Genomic DNA, 18,593 nt, shown 5'->3' on the forward strand with positions numbered 1-18,593 from the left:
ATGAGTATTATCGTTTCCACAAAAGTGGAACGATAATGGCTGAACTATGCTTGTCTCAGAAAAGGTGAAAATAAAGGGTCTCACTTTTACCTTTTCAACACGAGTCTCGTCTGAGCAATAATAGTAATGTCTTTTCATTTTTTATTCCTTGTTTTATCAGGTTCTTTTCTTATCAACGGTTCTAGTAATATCCCCTTTTTAGACGTATTTAACTTTTCAGATTGGAAAAAAATCATGTTATTCACTTTGGGCTATATGGATTTAGATCTGACCCTTAGAATTGACGAACCTCTCGCTCTTACAAAGCAGAGTACAGCCGATCAGAAGGCTACCTCTGAGAAGTGGGAGCGCTCGAACAGACTTAGCCTATTGCTTTTGCAATCTCGGGTGGCTAAGAATATTCGAGGTGTCATTCCTCACTGCAGGACAGTTAAGGAATTTCTGGGATCCATTGAGGCTCAATTTGTCACTTGTAATAAGGCAAGGGTCAGTACGCTCATGTCCAAATTGGTGTCTATGAAATATGTCAGTGACAGTCACATCCGACAGCACATTTTGAAAATAAGGAATATTGCAACTCAATTGAATGACATGAAGTTCGTCATCTCTGACTCTTTGGTTCATATGATCTTAACCTCATTATCTACTGAGTATAGACCCTTCAAAATCTCCTACAACACACATAATGATGAGTGGTTTTTAATGACCTCTTGGCCAAGTGTGTTGAAGAAGAAGAGAGATTGAAAGGTGAGAGGGTGCCAAGTGAACATATGGCCTCTCATAAGAATAAACAGAGGTCGAGGCCAAAGAAAAGCTCCTTCAAAAAAAAAGAATCAGAAGAAAGCCATTGGTGAGAGTTCAAACTCTCACGCTAAAGCTAAATCTCAGTTAGGAGGCGCTTCTATAAAGTGTTTCTTCTGCAAGGAGAAGGGGCATAAGAAGGTGGACTGTTTGAAATACATGAAGTGACTCGAAAATAAATGTAATAAGTCATTTGTTTCTCATGAGTGCAATTTAATCCATGTTCTATTGCATAGTTGGTGAATTGATTCTGGTGCCACGATATACATTATCAACTCTTTGCAGGCATTTCTGAACAAGAGGGAACCAACAGAGCATGAGAGAAGCATCTTTTCTGGAAATAGGATGTGTTCGCATGTCAAGAATGTTGGGACCTACAAAATTGTGTTGGAGTAAGGATTCATATTGGATTTGGTCGATACATTTTATGTTTCATCCTATAGTCAGAATCTGATTTCAATTTCAAAACTTGATAAGATTGACTTTGTATTTAAATTTAAAAATTCCAAACTTATTATTATAAAAAATTCAATGAATATAGGTTCTGCATATATGTGTGATGGTTTGTATCGATTAAGAACCAAATTTCAAATTCGAGAGTCTCACTCAATTGAGCACACAATGATTGGCAATAAACATGGCCTAAAGGATGATCAATCCTATCTGCTTTGGCATCGAAGGTTAGGACATATCTCGAAAGAGAGAGTCAAAAGACTCGTGAAAGAAGAAATCATCGGATCCCTTGATTTTACGAATATAGAGCCATGTGTTGACTGCATAAAGGCTAAACAGTCTAACACGTATAAGAAAGACGTCAAACACAATAATGGAAAGTTAGAAATAGTGCATACGGATGTGTGCGGCTGTTTTTCACCGTGTTATACGGGTGAAAATATTTTGTCACCTTTATAGACGATTTACTCACGGTATATGTATGTCTACTTATTATCTGAAAAATCAGAGGTCTTTCAGGTTTGTAAGAACTTCAAGAAAGATGTAGAGAAAAAACTCGGTGAAGTTATTAAGGTTGTCAGGTCTGATAAAGGTGGCGAATATTATGGTCGTTTCACTGAGATGAGACAAAAGAAAGGTCCATTAGCGCGGTTTCTAAAAGAGGAAGGCATTATACCTCAGTATACCATGCCTGGTAGTGCTTACCAGAATGGTGTAGCTGAAAGGAGAAATCGTATGCTTAAAGAAATTATTCGAGTGATGTTGAATCACTCAAACATTCCTTTGACCTTATGGGATGAAGCTCTTAGGACAACAATACATATTTTGAATAAGGTCCATATGAAGGCTATTCAAAATATTCCTTACGAGTTTGGACAGGTAGAAAACCCTCTTTGTCATATATGCGCATATGAGGATGTCCAGCAGAAGCTAAATTGTATAACCCACATATAAATGCTTTTGATCCTAGGACAACTAATGGTTTCTTCATTAGTTATTCAAAAATGTCAAAAGGTTTTAGGTTTTATTGTTCAGCTTATACACCACAGATAGTAGAAACAGATAAAATAATATTTCTTGAAAATGGTTCTGTTGGTATAGATGCGTCTCAAAATATTAATTTTGAGAAAATGTAGGATACAGATTTCACACCTGCTAAGAATAAAGACTTGATTTTTTCTATCATTGTTCATTCGGGTAATGTAAGAGAAAGTCCCGTCAATGAACATCAATCCCAACTAGATCTGGTTGTTGATGAAGATATACAACAACAACAAGATACAAAGACTCATTTTGAACCACCTGTAGCACCTGTATAGAGGTCCACTAGAATTAGAAAATCTGCTATCCATCTGGACTATGTGGTGTATTTACAAGAGTCAAATGATTTCATAGACATTGATGAAGATCCCTTCACATTTGCAGAAGCCATTAAAAGTGAAAGATCAACACATTGGATCAATGCCATGAAAGAAGAGTTTGACTCTATGGCAAAGAACCAAGTGTGGGATCTTGTACCTCGACCTGATGGAGTTAGACCTGTTGGTTGTAAATGGGTTTATAAGACCAAAACAGACTCTAAAGGTCATGTGGAGATATACAAGGTCAGGCTTGTTGCAAAAGGTTTCATACAGATAGAGGGCATTGATTATAATGAGACTTTTTCTCATGTCTCAACTAATGAATCATTGAGAATAATCATGGTCCTCGTAGCTCATTTTGATTTAGAGCTACATCAGATGAATGTAAAAATTGACTTCTTGAATGGGTATCTGGATGATGAGGTATACATGCAACAACCTTCTGGTTTCAGTATAGAAGACTCGAATAACTTAGTTTGCAAATTGAATAAGTCAATTTATGGACTTAAACAGACCTCTCGCCAGTGGTATAAGAAGTTCAATCAGGTAATTATGAACTTTACATTCACTTAAAACATTGTTGATCAGTGTATTTACATTAAGACTAGTAGAAGTAAGTTCATAATTTTGGTTTTATGTGTTGACGATATTCTTCTTGCAACTAATAATTTGAGTCTATTACATGAAACAAAAGATTTTCTTTCCTCTCATTTCGATATGAAGGACATGGGTGAGGCCACATATGTCTTTGGAATTGAAATGTGTCGCAACAGAACTAAGGGTGTCATTGGTCTCTCTCAGAAATCCTACATCATTAAGGTTCTTAAAAGATATGGGATGGAGAATTGTTCTCCTGGTTTGGCACATATAGTGAAAGATGATAAATTGAGTTTAAATGACTGCCCTTAAGATGATATTGCGAAGGCTCAGATGGATGTTGTTTCATATGTTTCAGCAGTTGAAAGTTTGCAGTACGGGCAGACCTGCACTCGACCTGATATAGCATTTACTGTGAGAATACTTGGTAGATATCAGTCAAATCCAGGCATTGCACACTGGAAGGCAGCGAAGAAAGTCATGCGCTATTTATAAGGTGATCAGATTTTTGTAAGTGTTATTTTAAAACATATTTTATCGTTGAAAGCGTTTTGGAAAATCACCAATCAAGTAATAAAACCGATTTCCCACGTAAGTGGTGAGTCAGATCGATCCACAGAGAATGAGATACACTCAGATTAAAACTAAATATTGCATTTTATTGATATAGAACTTGTTCAATTACATAGAATATTACAATGAAATCAAATTTGAACAAGAACAAAAAATAAACACGCAGTGACTTAAGTCCGCGAGTACAAGGGCATTTTCATCATTTCACTGATGTGACGATTGACCACTGAGACGAATTGCTCTTACTGTAACTTAATATCACCTGCACGATATAAAAAAAAAGTTAGAAAGCGATTTACAGGAATGGAAACGACTATATTTAAGTTAATGCTAAAATTATTCGCTAACCTAATTCTACGTAATACGAGAAAATACCAAAGCTAACTTCCTAAACTAATTATCCTAACACTATCATTAACTCTAGACTAATGTTAGAAACCTAATAAAACCCTAAAAATCGAAATTAGAAAACTATGAAAATTTGTAAATGACTATTTTGCCCCTACGCTATGTGAAACCCTAATTTCTGATAGGCGGTCAGAGAATGAATATTAGACAGCTCAAACAGAGTCCGATTGGAGTAATTTTTGTTTCGTTGTGTTTCTGACAGAACCAAAAATTTAGTGAAGCTTATGGATCACGAAGGTCACTCTCGAAACTCTGGATATAGATGTCACAAATTCAGACAAAAATACGTGATAAGCCTATTTAGGAAATCTAAAATTATGAGAGGCAAAACCGTGATAAAACAACTCTAAAATGCAAATCATAAAACTAACACCTATGTGAACTAATTCTAAACTTAATCAGAGGGATCTACAGAATAAACTACCTCAACAACGAATCCTATGCTCACAGCGTGACGAACCCGGCTAGATACGTGGTTCTAGTTAGATTTGATGTATGAGTCGAGATACATTGTGACGAAAGGCTAAAATTCGAATAAACCCTAATCTAACTACTCTACATTAACTAGCATCTTAAATATTAACTAATTAAAATCTAAAACATGGTAGAAACAGTAAGCTACCCGAAAATGAATTCATCCTATCTATTAAGCAAAGCTAATATCAGCTAACATGGAAACCTAATTCGAACCATTCTAACACACCACTTGTAACACAAAACCTATCAACATAAAGCTACTGTAATCTAGTTTAATTCATAAGCTAACAACTACCCTAATGAGGACCTATTGCTAAATAGCAATTCAATCAAATATCCCTAGTTGAACAAGACACCTAAAATCGCCTATCATGGAAATGCAATCAATCGACTCTAACACACATTCTACTAATTACGTGCATGTAAACATCAATAAACAACATTATTACCATCCACATTGCGCTGCTAACAGCGAGGAGATAACTACCATCACTAGGCCAAAACAGAAGGTAACAGTCTAATTGTCAAAAACATAATATTAATATCAATTAAACAGAAATTACACCTGCAAATGCTAACATGGACCCTAAACCAATTTGTATATCTTATTAATTAATTCCTCTAAGCTAATACTGAATCCATGCACTAATTAACTGGTAGAACTACTGAAAATCACTGCTAAAACATAAACCACCCAGCAATTAGTAATCTAAGTCAGTCCTTGCAAAACGCCCAAATCGATTGGACAGAATTCCAATCGGAATTGGATACTAAAAATTAACTATACTAATAACTAAATTATGAATTAATTCCCTGCCTACAGATTTCAAGACATAACAGAATTTATTGTTGAAACTAAACAGAAAAACCTAAACTCATTACGTTGATCTATAATGCTCAAGACACTTAAATCGGGTAGCATGAATCTACCCGATTTTTGTGACTTGATCGCCTTTCAATCCAAAACAACGATCAACAAGGCTGCAAGACTAAAACTAATTAAACCTAAATAAAAACTCATTAATCTATGCTATTTTAATGACTAGAATCTAAAGCAAACGGCTCCAGCCGGTTGGAACCAGTCCAGCCGGTTTGGGCGCCAACAACAAAAATGGATTTTACAATCTATAAAATGCAAATCAATTTTAAAAGAAATCTTAAATGCAATTACAGTGTTAGCTTAAGCACTAAGGCGCTGATTCTATGGCTAGGTAACAGAGGAAACTCGCATACAACAGAAAATAAACGAACACACCATGGGGTTTACCTACAAGAAAATAAGCTTACAGGTGGCCGACCGGTAATCCGACGATTGGAGGGGCGAAGGTAGAATGGTTCAAGCCATGGAGAGGGCGTCTACCAGTGTGCCATGATGCCTAGCTGCTGTGTGCTCCACGGTATTGCAGTTTAGAGGTGCGCTGAGTTGGATGGAATGCAAACCGAGTCTAGCTCGGGTGGTGAAGAGGCCGACAAGAAGAGACCGACGTTTCGAATGATGTGGGCGTCACACCGGATGGAAGAAGCACCCTCTTTGTGCTGCTACACCTGCAAAACACAACAATTTGACATTAGAAGTTGCTGAAAAAAATTGATTAGGGAATGAGATGGAGAAGAAATGAAGGTGGGAGGGGCGACTAAGGGGAAGACGGTAATGGAAAACCACCAAAACCCAAGAAAATGGAAGAAGGGCTATGGAGGGTTGGAAGAGAGGATAGAGGAGAGGGCGACTGCTGGTCGGTGCAGATTCCAAAGCAAGAAACTTCTCTTAGGATTTCTTCATTCGTTTTATGCAAAAGACCTCTTTTCTGGATATTCCAGAAAGAGGATTAAAATGATTTTATTGTCTAGGTGCGTAAAGTGGAGGGGGTTTCAGCAAATACTTTCAAAAATCATGAATGGGCTTGGATTGGGTTGGATAGTGGAGTTTCAGCCCAAATCCAAGGCCCAAAGGACCCTTTTTTATCCGAAATGACCTGTATCGCTTCGAGGTCTGACCCGTTTTACTAAAAATGTGATATCTCTCTCGTTTTAAGTCTGATTCGAACGAAATTCGAGCCGTAGCTCAATGACATCTATTTGCATCTAAGTGCAGGTTATAAACCTATAAATGATGCATTTATGCCATAAAAATATATTATAGTTATGAATAATTTATACATTATCAAATACCCCCATGCTAGAATAATTGCTAGTCCCTAGCAATACACCCTACCCTCACGATGAAAATATGGACTACCCAAATAAAATGCAAACTTATTAAACAACTAACTCACTTTCATAGTAATTACGCTTGCATTTAGCACATGCAACAAGCCCTTTTTGAACCCCTTGGTTACCCCAGTGGACGAGCAAGGTCTCGTGAGGGTTTATAGAGATGCTACCCATAAACATGAAAAATCATGCAGAAATTCAAAATTTTCTTCTAAAATGCTAGGCAATTTTAGAAATTAATTTTAGCAGACATTTCATGTGATTTTCATTCTCAAAACATAATTAGAGATTTTATGCCTCCACGATAAAAAATTTCCTTTCACTCTTCTAAAAATCGCATTTATCTATAGTTGTTTCTCAGAAGATCATATATTGTCATGCTATTGTTCATTTTTCATCACTTGTATCTTTTTCTGTACAGTCTTTCATTCTACTTCTAAGTAATGACTTTTTTCTTTTTATTTAAGCTCTTATTTTCTTTTTTATTGGATTTTCACTTTTCCAATCTTTTAGATTCTTTTCTTTTCATTTGATAGCTTGCTTGTGGTTTGCTTTTGTGCCCTGTGCAATGTTAATGTCTTCTTATACCACTATCTATATGTCGAGAGCATTAACTAGGAACAAAAGTGACTTCCTTCATTTACCCTTTCGACATGAGATTCAGACACTTCAACTTGTGTCTAATCTCAGCTTCTGAGGCTCACAAAGTTTTCACTCTCCTTTTCGGGTGGAATTCAAACGCTTTAACTAACGCCTGAACTCATCTTACTCGGGATTGTGAAATTATCCAAACAACCTAACACAGACTCTTTTCTTTTGAGCTCGAGCTTTTTCTTATATTTTTCATTTACTTAGTAGTTTATTTCAAACTGTGCTTATACTTTGTGATTCAAAATTATCTTTTCACATTCAAATACAACCTTTTCTTTGAACTTCACATAAATACTCACTCTTTTTAGCTTTGTTCAGAAAAAAATTTCTTCATGGGGCTTCTAAAAATTTCTAACATATCAGATTATGTCAAAAACATTCATATATGCTAAAAAAAATTCTGAAACGCCTAATTTATGAGTTTTAGTTACCGAAACAGGATAAATAGAACAAAATAGTGTGTATCTACTGAACCATCCCCCATGCTTAAATGACACTCTCCCTAGGGGCATGCAGAGATATAAATGCAAATCGAGTCTAGCTCGGGTGGTGAACAGGCCGACAAGAAGAGACCGGTGTTTCGAACGATGTGGGCGTCACACCGGATGGAAGAAGCACCCTCTTTGTGCTGCTACACTTGAAAAACACAACAACTTGACATTAGAAGTTGCTGAGAAAAACTGATTAGGGAATGAGATGGAGAAGAAATGAAGGTGGGAGGGGCGACTAAGGGGAAGACGGTAATGGAAAACCACCAAAACCCAAGAAAATGGAAGAAGGGCTATGGAGGGCTGGAAGAGAGGGTAGAGGAGATGGTGGAGAGGAGAGGGCGACTACTGGTCGGCGTAGATTCCAAATCAAGAACCTTCTCTTAGGGTTTCTTTATTTGTTTTATGCAAAAGACCTTTTTTATGGAAATTCGAGAAAGAGGATTAAAATGATTTTATTGGCTAGACACCTAAAGTTGAGGGATTTTCAGCAAATACTTTCAAAAATTATGAATGGGCTTGGATTGGGTTGGATAGTGGAGTTTCGGCCCAGATCCAAGGCCCAAATAACCCTTTTTGATCCGAAATGACTCGTATCGCCCCGAGGTCTGACCCGTTTCACTAAAAAATCGATATCTCTCTTGTTTTAAGTCTGATTCGAACGAAATTTGAACTGTAGCTCAATGACATTTATATGCATCTAAGTGTGAGTTTAAACCTATAAATGATGCATTTATGCAATAAAAATATATTATAATTATGAGTAATTTACGCATCATCACAAGGAACAAAAGACTATATGTTGATCTACAGGAAAGCTGACCACCTAGAGGTCATTGGATATTCTGATGCGGACATAGGTGGGTGTATTTACAGTAGAAAATCCACTACCTGATACATTTTACTACTAGCGGGTGGTGTTGTCTCATAGAGAAGTGGAAAGCAGTCTACCACTGTTGCTCATACCATGGAGGCAAAATTTATTGCTTTATACGAGACTTCGTCACATGCCATTTAGATAAGAAACTTCATTATAGGTCTTGGTATTGTGGACTCTATTGAGAGACCACTAAAAGTCTTTTGTGATAATGAAGCGGTCTTGTCCTTTTCAAATAACAAGAGCTCAACATCGTGTCGACACATGGAGTTAAAATATTTTATTGTTAAAGAAAGGACCGAGAGTCATCTGGTATGTATTAATACAATTGGGTCGAAGGAAATGACTGCGGATCCCCTTACTAAAGGGCTAGCACCGGAATTGTATTCCCAACATGTAAAGGAGATGTGTCTTTTTTATTTCTTCTGATGTATGACAACACATTAAATGATCATATTTGTGTATATAAATTTGATTCTCTATGGCTTTGTATATTATTGATTTGGCATAAAGGATCTCTCATATGGGTTAGAGAGAATAGCATAATAACAATATTAAAGGATCAATGAAATAGGTAAGAGACAAACCTATTCATAAAGGTAATTTTCTACATGCCTAAGCACTAAAGGTGAATTGTAGTGTAGTACATGAGAATATGATATTTCATAAAGGAGTGTTCATATCCATGACTCATATGATTCATTCTTGTGATAAAGGGTGGCATGTGAACCCACATGAAGAATTAAATTAAGATAACGATATACACCTCGATTTAGTACACTTTTGGTGTCAATGGGTTAAGTGGGAGAATGTTGGACATAATAAGTCTGGGTCCAACCCACAGGGTGACCCGGTTTGACAGTCATTAGTGGGTCACATTAGTGGCCAGATAATGGGGTTAGTGGGTGGGATTTATGTGAATGTGGAGAGACCACATTCACGTAACTGCCTATTTCTCCCATTATATAAGGGAGTAGGATGCTACGAAGATCGTGAGAGATTCGTGGCTGTAATCCTACCCAAATCCCACATCCAGTTTACGTGGTATAGGGTCCTGCTCACCGTCGACCTAAGGCCTGGGCTCATTGTGGGCGTCGATCGACTGAGGAGAACGCTGAATTCTCTGCACGTGCTCTATGGCGAATACAAGTACGCTTTTTGTGTTTGTTTTACAGAAAACGCCAACACTAAATCTTATTTGAATGCCCAAAACCACATAACACACTTATGAATCAGATACATAAAAATGAAAAAGAATATCGTTCTAAACCCTATTCTCTGCTTCTTATTGTGACCTCAGAAATGTGGACTGCACTTGATCTTAATCTTATAAACCCGCTAAAAGATGGTTATCCAATTAGGTATGCTTATCCTTTAACTTCCACCAAAATAGAAAAAGGAAAGAAATGATCCAACGTGTTACTATCCGGATATTATAAGAAGAAACTAAAACTTGGTGTGGTACGCATAAAATATGGTTAATATCACATTACTTTGGAAAATGACATCCTTATCTTCTGACAAACTTGGTTTGACTTATATGAATAACACAACCTCTCTACACCTAATAACTCTTGTTGCTCTTATATATATATATATATATATATCATTGATGTTATTTTTTCTCTAATGATTGAGCTTTTCATCGATCCAACTTTACATATTGGATTTTTATCATTCATTTAGTGAGCAACATGTTTTGGTACTTTGTATTGTAAAGTTTTAAATGCAATGGTAGTCATGGATTTTTAGTATTTAAAAAACATACCTATATGTCGAAAAGTGTTTATGTAAAGCATATTTTTTACAAAATAAATTATAAAGAACAAATATATATGAGGTCTGATGGATAAGATGCTCAAGCATCGGAGAAAGGGAGCCTTCTCTCTCTCTCTCTCTCTCTCTCTCTCTCTCTCTCTCTATATATATATATATATATATATATATATATATATATATATATATATATATATATATATATATATATATTAGAGAGAAACCATCTCTCACATTGACTGTAGCCCTATTTAAGTGTTTGCAGTGTAAAACTTCATGAATACTCTCCCTTGCCCACAAAGAAAAGCTTTCTACGGACTATAATCTTCTGATAAGGAACATGTACCCTAAGTATGGAATTCACGATATTCTTTAACTTGAACTCTTTGTGCTGACCCACTTAGGCAGTAGGTCATATACACTAGTCTCCAAACCAGGTGTGGAGATCTTTTGGATCATATAAATTTAACGTCACTACCATACCACGAGCATTCTAATTGCAAACATGAGACTTTTGCTCCCAAAACACCTGTTATAGAGGCAGAGCTAAGAATCTAAACTAGGGTGGGCACAAATGCCCCCCTAAATTCTAACAACATGATTGATGGATACGTTAATTGAAAAAATATAAAACCCGAAAAATTATAACTAAAATCAAGCATGTATTCAAGAAATCATGTTCTTTGATTGAAAAAAACAAAAAAACAAAAATGCTTAGTTAAATATTAATAGCATTTAAGAAACCAAATAAAAAATTTAAATTAAAAAAAAAGATTTAGAGGTTTAATAAGTAATAACCAAAACCAAGCATTTATCAAAAAAATCTTGTTTAATGATATATAAAAAATAAAAACAACACAAAAACCAAAAAAATGTCAATAAACATTTACATCATTTAAAAAAATGCTAACCAATACCCAATCTCTCAAAATTTCATGAATTTATGTTTATTGAAAAAACAAAAAAAAAAACAAAACCCCAAATATTGTAACTAAAATTAGGTGTGGGCAGTACGCCGGCCCAACCTAGACCCGTTTAGAGCTCCCCTCACCGGGCTTTAAGTGTGACTTGACTCGGAGATGGCATGGCCCACTTTGGCCCAGTTCTTAACGAGTTCGGGTTTGAAGAGCAGCCCATGACTCGGTCCATTGGCCCAATGGGCCCATGTGAAGTGCCCGGGCCCAACCCAAACCCAACTAATTAGTGCAACTCAATAGGTAAATAATAAATAATTAACAAGTTCTCATGTACCTAACTAATTATCTTTCATAGTTTTCATAAAACTAATGCAACTAATTAGGTAAATAATAATAGTTACCAAGTTACTATGCAATTAATTAATTTTTTAATTTTTATATTACTAATAATTAATATATAGCTCCGGCCCATTGAGCTAGTCCAGTAGCCCGTCGGCTGACCCAGACAGACCTGTCCCACATATATAACGGGCTGGGTTTCAGCTCGGTAGCTAATGGGTCCAGGCCTAAAACCTAAACCCAAAAAATACATATAAAATATAAAAAAAATAAATTAAGAAAACATGCAAAACTCGAATAATTCTTAAAAAACTCACCACTCAGACGAGTTTCACTGGTTTATGTCGAGTTTTCATTGGTTTTAACAACTTTCAGTTTTACTTCAGATCAGAAATCGCTAGGGTGTTGGCTCAGACCGAGTCACTGAGTCAATGGTTTGACTGAGTCAACGATTTGACTCGAACCAGTTTGCAAACTATATGCCCTGACCCATTTGGGTCGAGCACAAGTGGTGTGCACCCCGACCCAGGGCAATGCCCACCTGCAGTTTAGGTCAGGGTGGACACTACCCACCTACGCTCTGGGTTAATTAAGGCTCACCCTGACCCATTACTGTTTGAGCATTTTTTCTGAGTCAGGGTGAGCACGTGCTCACCCTTCCCACCATGTGGCTCCGCCCCTGTTACGCACCATGATTGTAAAATATTAAGCTTGGCCCTCCTCCTTTGCTTGTTCCTGTACAAAAGGTGGGCCAAGCCCTAGGCTCGGTGGAACAGCATGGTGCAGATAGGCCTGTCTAATTATGTTTTAACCAACCAAACAATTGAAAGTTTGAGATGGGTACGAGGGAATCTTGCTATGGTAGGTTTCATAAAGCCTTTGCCAGCATGCCAGCATGCCTGCAGGCAATCAAAACTGGGGACAGTTTCTTCAAAACAGTGTGACAGCTTCCACAGCGGAGACAAAGGTATGCATATTGAGGTATCTAAAAGACTTCCCACAACAGCCAAGTTAGGGCCATAATTCTTGGACACTTTTTGGCCCCTAGCTCATGTAGATTTTCCAATCCAAATTGTTTACCTAATTACTCAAACACTATCCTTTATCCACATTTCCACATCTGCAGGCAGCAGCCGGGTCAGCATTATAGGTAGGGGTGTCAACAGGGTACCTGATTCGGACCAAATCTTATAGAGTTTAGGTATGGTGACAAATAAGAAGACCCAATTAAGACTTGGGTCCAGACTTGAAATCCCAATTAATACATGCATCAGGGTATAGTTTGTAAAATTTTATACCAGACTGATCAGGCCCGACCCAAGTTTCGATTAAGATCCCCAATCTTTTGGTGTAAAATTGATAACGAATATTAATTTATCGGGTATGGTTTGGGTCTGATTTATGTAGTTTTTATCGGATTCCGGTATGATTTTTCTTATAGTAGACTAGATTAAACTTAGGTCCAGACTCAATACCATAACCAAAAATTTGGTTCAAATCTGATTTCACCTGGGTCCTAACCAAACCCCTAGTTACAGTCATAGTGACAAACATCGCAAGATTTATGAAAATCTGATGATAGTATCGCGAGAAATTGCCTGAAAGTTTAAATCGCAAGATTTTTAAAATATCACAAGATTTATGAAAAAAAAACATAAATACCATGATTTAAAAGCAATATTTATGTTTTAAACAGCTATTTATTATGATTTAAACGTGATATTAATAAATTTTATTAATAATTTTTTATAAAAATTCATTTTTATATTTTTCAATTTATTTTTTATTGCCGATATTTTGCCAAAAAAAAAACACAAGATTTATGGATTTTTTTCAATTTCTCACTAGTTTTTTAAAAACGAAAAATTGCCGATAAAAACTTTTGTCACTATAGTTACCGTACAGGCCTTGTCACATGAGAGAGGTTTTTGCCTAGCAGTGGCCTAAGAGAGAAAGGGAAGAGAAATACGGAAGGTGGATTGTATCCGTGTAGTGGTCTAGAGAGAGAAACGAGAGATAGAGATGGGAAAAGAGAGAATGGTTTCCTGTCACATCCATCACCACTGCTGCGGAGCCTTCCCACCCATCTGCGGATCCCAAGAGTAGAAGCCCATAACCAACATGTTTACCCTTTTCTCAAAGAGCACATCAATCTCTACATTCCCTATTTCAGTATTTCTCTTCGTCGTGATCCCCCGTCCTCCCTTGCTGTTCATCCTTTCCCATAAGTCCCTACCCCAAAAAAGAGGGTACCCTACAAAAAAAGGAAGGAGGGTAAAAAGAGAAAAAGAATACCTGCTGCAACATTTTTTATGTTTGAGGGGTCGAGGTGGCAAAATGAACTGGACCATATCCTTTCACATCAAACCCATGTACATCAATTAAAGGGCCGGGTTATAAGGCCCCCACCCTTCCTATCACGTTATAAGGCCCTGCCCTTTTTTCCATCCTGTGTAGGTCTGTTTTGGGGAGTGATCAGACATGGCTGATGGGGATTTTGACGAGGAGGAGGTGTGGTCTGTTGTAGGACATAAGGAGAAGAGGGAGAATGGGATCAGGAGTAAGAAAAGCAGTGATGCATCTACACCAAGGAGACTGACATATAGTTTCTCTAGGATAATCCCCAAGAGTGGTGGCACTGCCAATAACCCTGAGGTTAGAATCTTTAAACAATCTGCCCCTGTTAACATCCCTGACTGGTCAAGGATTTACAAGAAGGGCCTAAAGGCACCTGGGTATTTTGGTGATGATGACGATGGTTGTGGTGGTTATGGTCATGGTTTTGAGAGTGGTGGCCATAACAGTGTGAATGTGGATGATGGTGCTGATGATGATGAAGATGAAGATGATGATGATGGTGATAGAATACCTCCCCATGAATTGATATCCAAGAAGCTTGCAAGGAGCCATATCACATCCTCTTCTGTATATGAAGGTGCTGGAAGGACCCTAAAAGGGAGAGATCTCAGCAAGGTCAGGAATGCGGTTCTGACTAGTACTGGTTTTCTTGAATGAGGTTACACAACTTTTTTTTTTGAATTTTTCAAACCCATGTGAACAGTGGTGGTTCTTCTACCCTTTTTGTGGCTATTGATGTTGGGGTTCCGCTCAAAGTGTAATTGTTTTTTTTTTTTTACAGATGATACCAGAGTGTCAGGTGCCACTTTTTGAACCCTTTGGCTGCCTGAAGTTTTGTTTAGTTTGTGTTTTGTTTAGGTTTAGGGAGACAGGGATTATGTTATCTTTAAGGTCTATATGTCGCTGCCGTCATCTTGTTGCAGAAATGAAGGTTTTGTTATGAATATTTTTCTCCTTTCATCTTCTCTTTCCTTTTGTCTTCAAATGAAGCAGAAGCTATATTTTTGTTGTTTGGTTTGTACTTTACACTTTAGCAAATAACAGGTTTATTATGTGGAAACTAATTCAGAGAGTGGAATAGTTTCTATGTTTTCATCTCCCTCTCCGACCTACTCCTTTTTCTTCCCTTTTTTTCCCATTTCTTGTGTTGACTCCAAATGTCACGCAGTCTGTTCTGTGTTTTTGTGTCTTGCATATGATCCTCATATTTGATTCTGTCTCAAATGGGTACAAGCAAAATTATTTGTTTTTGCTAGAAAATATGAGAATACGAGCACAAGTTTGTATTTTCATGGCCAGGTTTAGGTATTCATGGATTTACTCTTGATTTACTCGTCCTTTTGTTTTAGGGGTGGGGGGCTGTTGTTGGGTTGATTTATGAGGCAGTGGCTGTATGCTTGTGCCTTTGAGTTGATCAATCAAACACCCATACCTGATGATCTTTGAGAGACTAAATGATGCTGCCGTTTTGTTGTGTGTATGCCTGGTTTCTTGGCTACTTTTCACCCCAGGAAATAGTTGAGTGAAACGTATATTTTTACAGTTGGTTTGCCACAATAAACTTCGAGAAATATTTGAGTGAAAGACTGATGAATTAAGAACTGTTAAACCATATTATTCTGCATAGTTTTTACCTGGCTTGCAGTGTTTGTATATATCAATCATACATCTGCTATCTCAGAGATGGTGAGACAGGGTAGTACAGTGAAAAGAGAAAAAAGACGAGGGAAAAGAAAATTGATTAGTGTTCCTGCATAAAAATGGCCTTCTTTTTCACCACAGTTCTCACCTTCAACCTCATTCCTTCTATGCTATCCATCCAATGCATTGATTGGCTAATGATTTTTTTTTTTTATAGGCAAGCTGGGGTTAGGCAGACCCCCACCAGATACACAATGATACCATTGGGATTCGAACTTGCAACGTCCCAACACAAGGTAACGTGCACTAGCTGCTCCTACCAGACAAGCGGAGCCGGCCCCCGTTGGTGATTGGCTAATAATTTCTTGATTCCACCATACCGGACAATTATTTGAAGCTTCCACCATCACACGTGATTTGTGGGTTCCATGCCAATCACAAGTGGATCTGCACCGTTCATTCAGATGCAGGATTGGAATAATCCTGCTTCCTCAAAAGCATAAAAGAGGCCATCCATAAAGACAAAAGAGTGGTACTGACGAATAGGGCACTTCTTGGAAGGCCCTATCCTGCATGCCAACTTTTCCAAAAAAAATCAAATGGTGTTAAATAAGTGGAAAAATTGGTTGGTGGGAGACACACTATCCATAGACTTGGATGCCCCTTCAACGAGGCGGAGTGAGTCTGTGTGCTTAAGAAAGAGCATCTTCAGTATTTCCCAAAGTCAATGGCCAAACAAATAGTTTTAAGAGATATGCTTCTCAGGTATTGCTGGGTGATAGAGCAGGAAAATCCAAATTTTCAACCAAGTATAAATTTAGATGATGTTCAAGATCTGTAATATCTTGGCTTTTCAACTTCTCTATTCATCATACCCGGAGTGCGCATCCCTTGCTACAAGATCAAAACCAAATTGAACCGGTGTTTTTTCCATGATAAATGAAAAACTGTTTCTAGTTAATTTAAACTTTAGATATTTAACATCATCTTGCAGCAGAACTAGTTAGGCAGCATTTGTATATACTGTCTGTTTATATTGTAAAAATCCATATTTGTTTGTACTTGAGAGTCCGATTCTTCCATGAAAATTTGCAGCTTCATAGCTTGTTAAAGTGAGCGGCAGAGTTTCACATTTACTGATTCTACACCAAAGCAATGTCAACCAGACTATGCATCCACCCTGAAGCGCTCTGCTCATTTGGTAGGGGCGACTTGTGAAAGTCAACAAGATGAAGGGATGTCACGAGTTAGAACTCATGAATGACATCCCTTGCTTCAATGTTTAAGCTATGTATATCCCCTAGTTGGCAAGGGAGATGAGTTTTTACACCAATGAGCTCGTGAGTGAGGTGGTTTTCCCCGATTATGTCAAGAGAGAGAGAGAGAGAGAGAGAGAGAGAGCCTATGCGTCAAAACCTGATCAATATTCCCTTGTCCAAGCTAAACCTTGATCTAACTTATGTGGGTTCAATGTGGATCCAATTCTAGAACCATATTCAGGATCTTTCTGTCCTATATGAAACCCATATAGGCCTTTCCCACTAAACCTGAGAGGTTCAGCCGAGTCTAGGACTGGTACTTGGCCTCTCTCTCTGAACAGGACCCGTATTTGGCTCTGCTTAGATTGTTCTATAACCCTAAGATTGGGTTATAATGTGTACCTAAGAAGCCAAGAAAGAGTCAAAATTCTTCGCTTTTACACTCCTAAGATTGGGTTATAGGTGTATCTGAGGAGCCAACAAAGAGTCAAAATGCTTCTCTAAGATTTCCTCTTTTTCTTCTTTCTGTGACAACTTTTTATTTGCAATTCAGGTTGTTTCTTACTTGACCACAGGCATTCCCTTACACCTTTTTAACAGTTTATTATCTGATATTGGATCCAACAAATCCTCTCCTCATGATGGAAAAAATTATAATATCCAAGCCTCAATTTTAAAGGATATATCTCCATTGAACTCTTTTGCCTTAATTGTAGCGAGCAACAGGTGATAAAAGTATTGCCTTGCCTCTCGTACCCTGTTAGTGGGATTATGACTTCATTCACCCTAATAATTGCATGTCCCTCCTTTAGGTGGAGCACACTATCTCCTTTATCTTTATAGAAGGATAAACAGGTGAATGCACATGCTCTGTTAGTGCTATCTTTGCCTTGGTTTTCAAGGTACTAAAGTTGTAGGTTGTCGTCCTTTATTACTGGTGAGGCGTCCAAACAATATATCCCTTCGCGTGTCAATTCCCCTGCTTTTCTGCCTTATAATTTCTTGCCAGATGGTAAGTATAAGGATAACCTTTAAAAATATTGATTGTGTTTTTTAATGGTTGGGGCACTTAAGCAGGGACGGGCCTAGAAACTTTTATTTGGGGTGGGGGCAAACATAAACAAAAAAAAAATTTCTTAGTGGGGGTCAGATTTTTTTTTTTGTTTTTGGGGGCGTGGGGGGCAGATTTTTTTTTTTACCTATGTTGAGAGCAGCCACATAGAGGCTCCAATATAAGTTTTAAATTCTTTGGTGGTGGGGGGAAGGGGGCAGTTCTAATGTAGGTCCCTCTGCAAGTAAGACACTTAAGTGGTCCAGTTCTTGGTGAGGATTTCTTGTAATCCAATATAATATTGATTTTGTTAACCTAAGGATTATGGTAACCCCATCATCTCTTGGTTCAGCTT

General features: G+C 37.5%; 1 protein-coding gene across 1 annotated transcript; it reads left to right on the forward strand.

Annotated features, from left to right (window-relative positions):
- The first annotated feature begins 14,410 nt into the window (after positions 1 to 14,410).
- LOC149834599 (protein S40-4-like) lies at positions 14,411 to 15,030 on the forward strand. The gene has a single exon (XM_090009407.1). The coding sequence runs from the start codon at positions 14,411 to 14,413 to the stop codon at positions 14,942 to 14,944; it is 534 nt and encodes a 177-aa protein (XP_089865533.1). The 3' UTR covers positions 14,945 to 15,030.
- The last annotated feature ends 3,563 nt before the right edge of the window (positions 15,031 to 18,593 follow it).

The sequence above is a fragment of the Nuphar pumila genome, chromosome 6 (genome assembly GCF_984573655.1).
Source record: "Nuphar pumila chromosome 6, dmNupPumi1.hap1.1, whole genome shotgun sequence".
Lineage (NCBI taxonomy): Eukaryota > Viridiplantae > Streptophyta > Magnoliopsida > Nymphaeales > Nymphaeaceae > Nuphar > Nuphar pumila.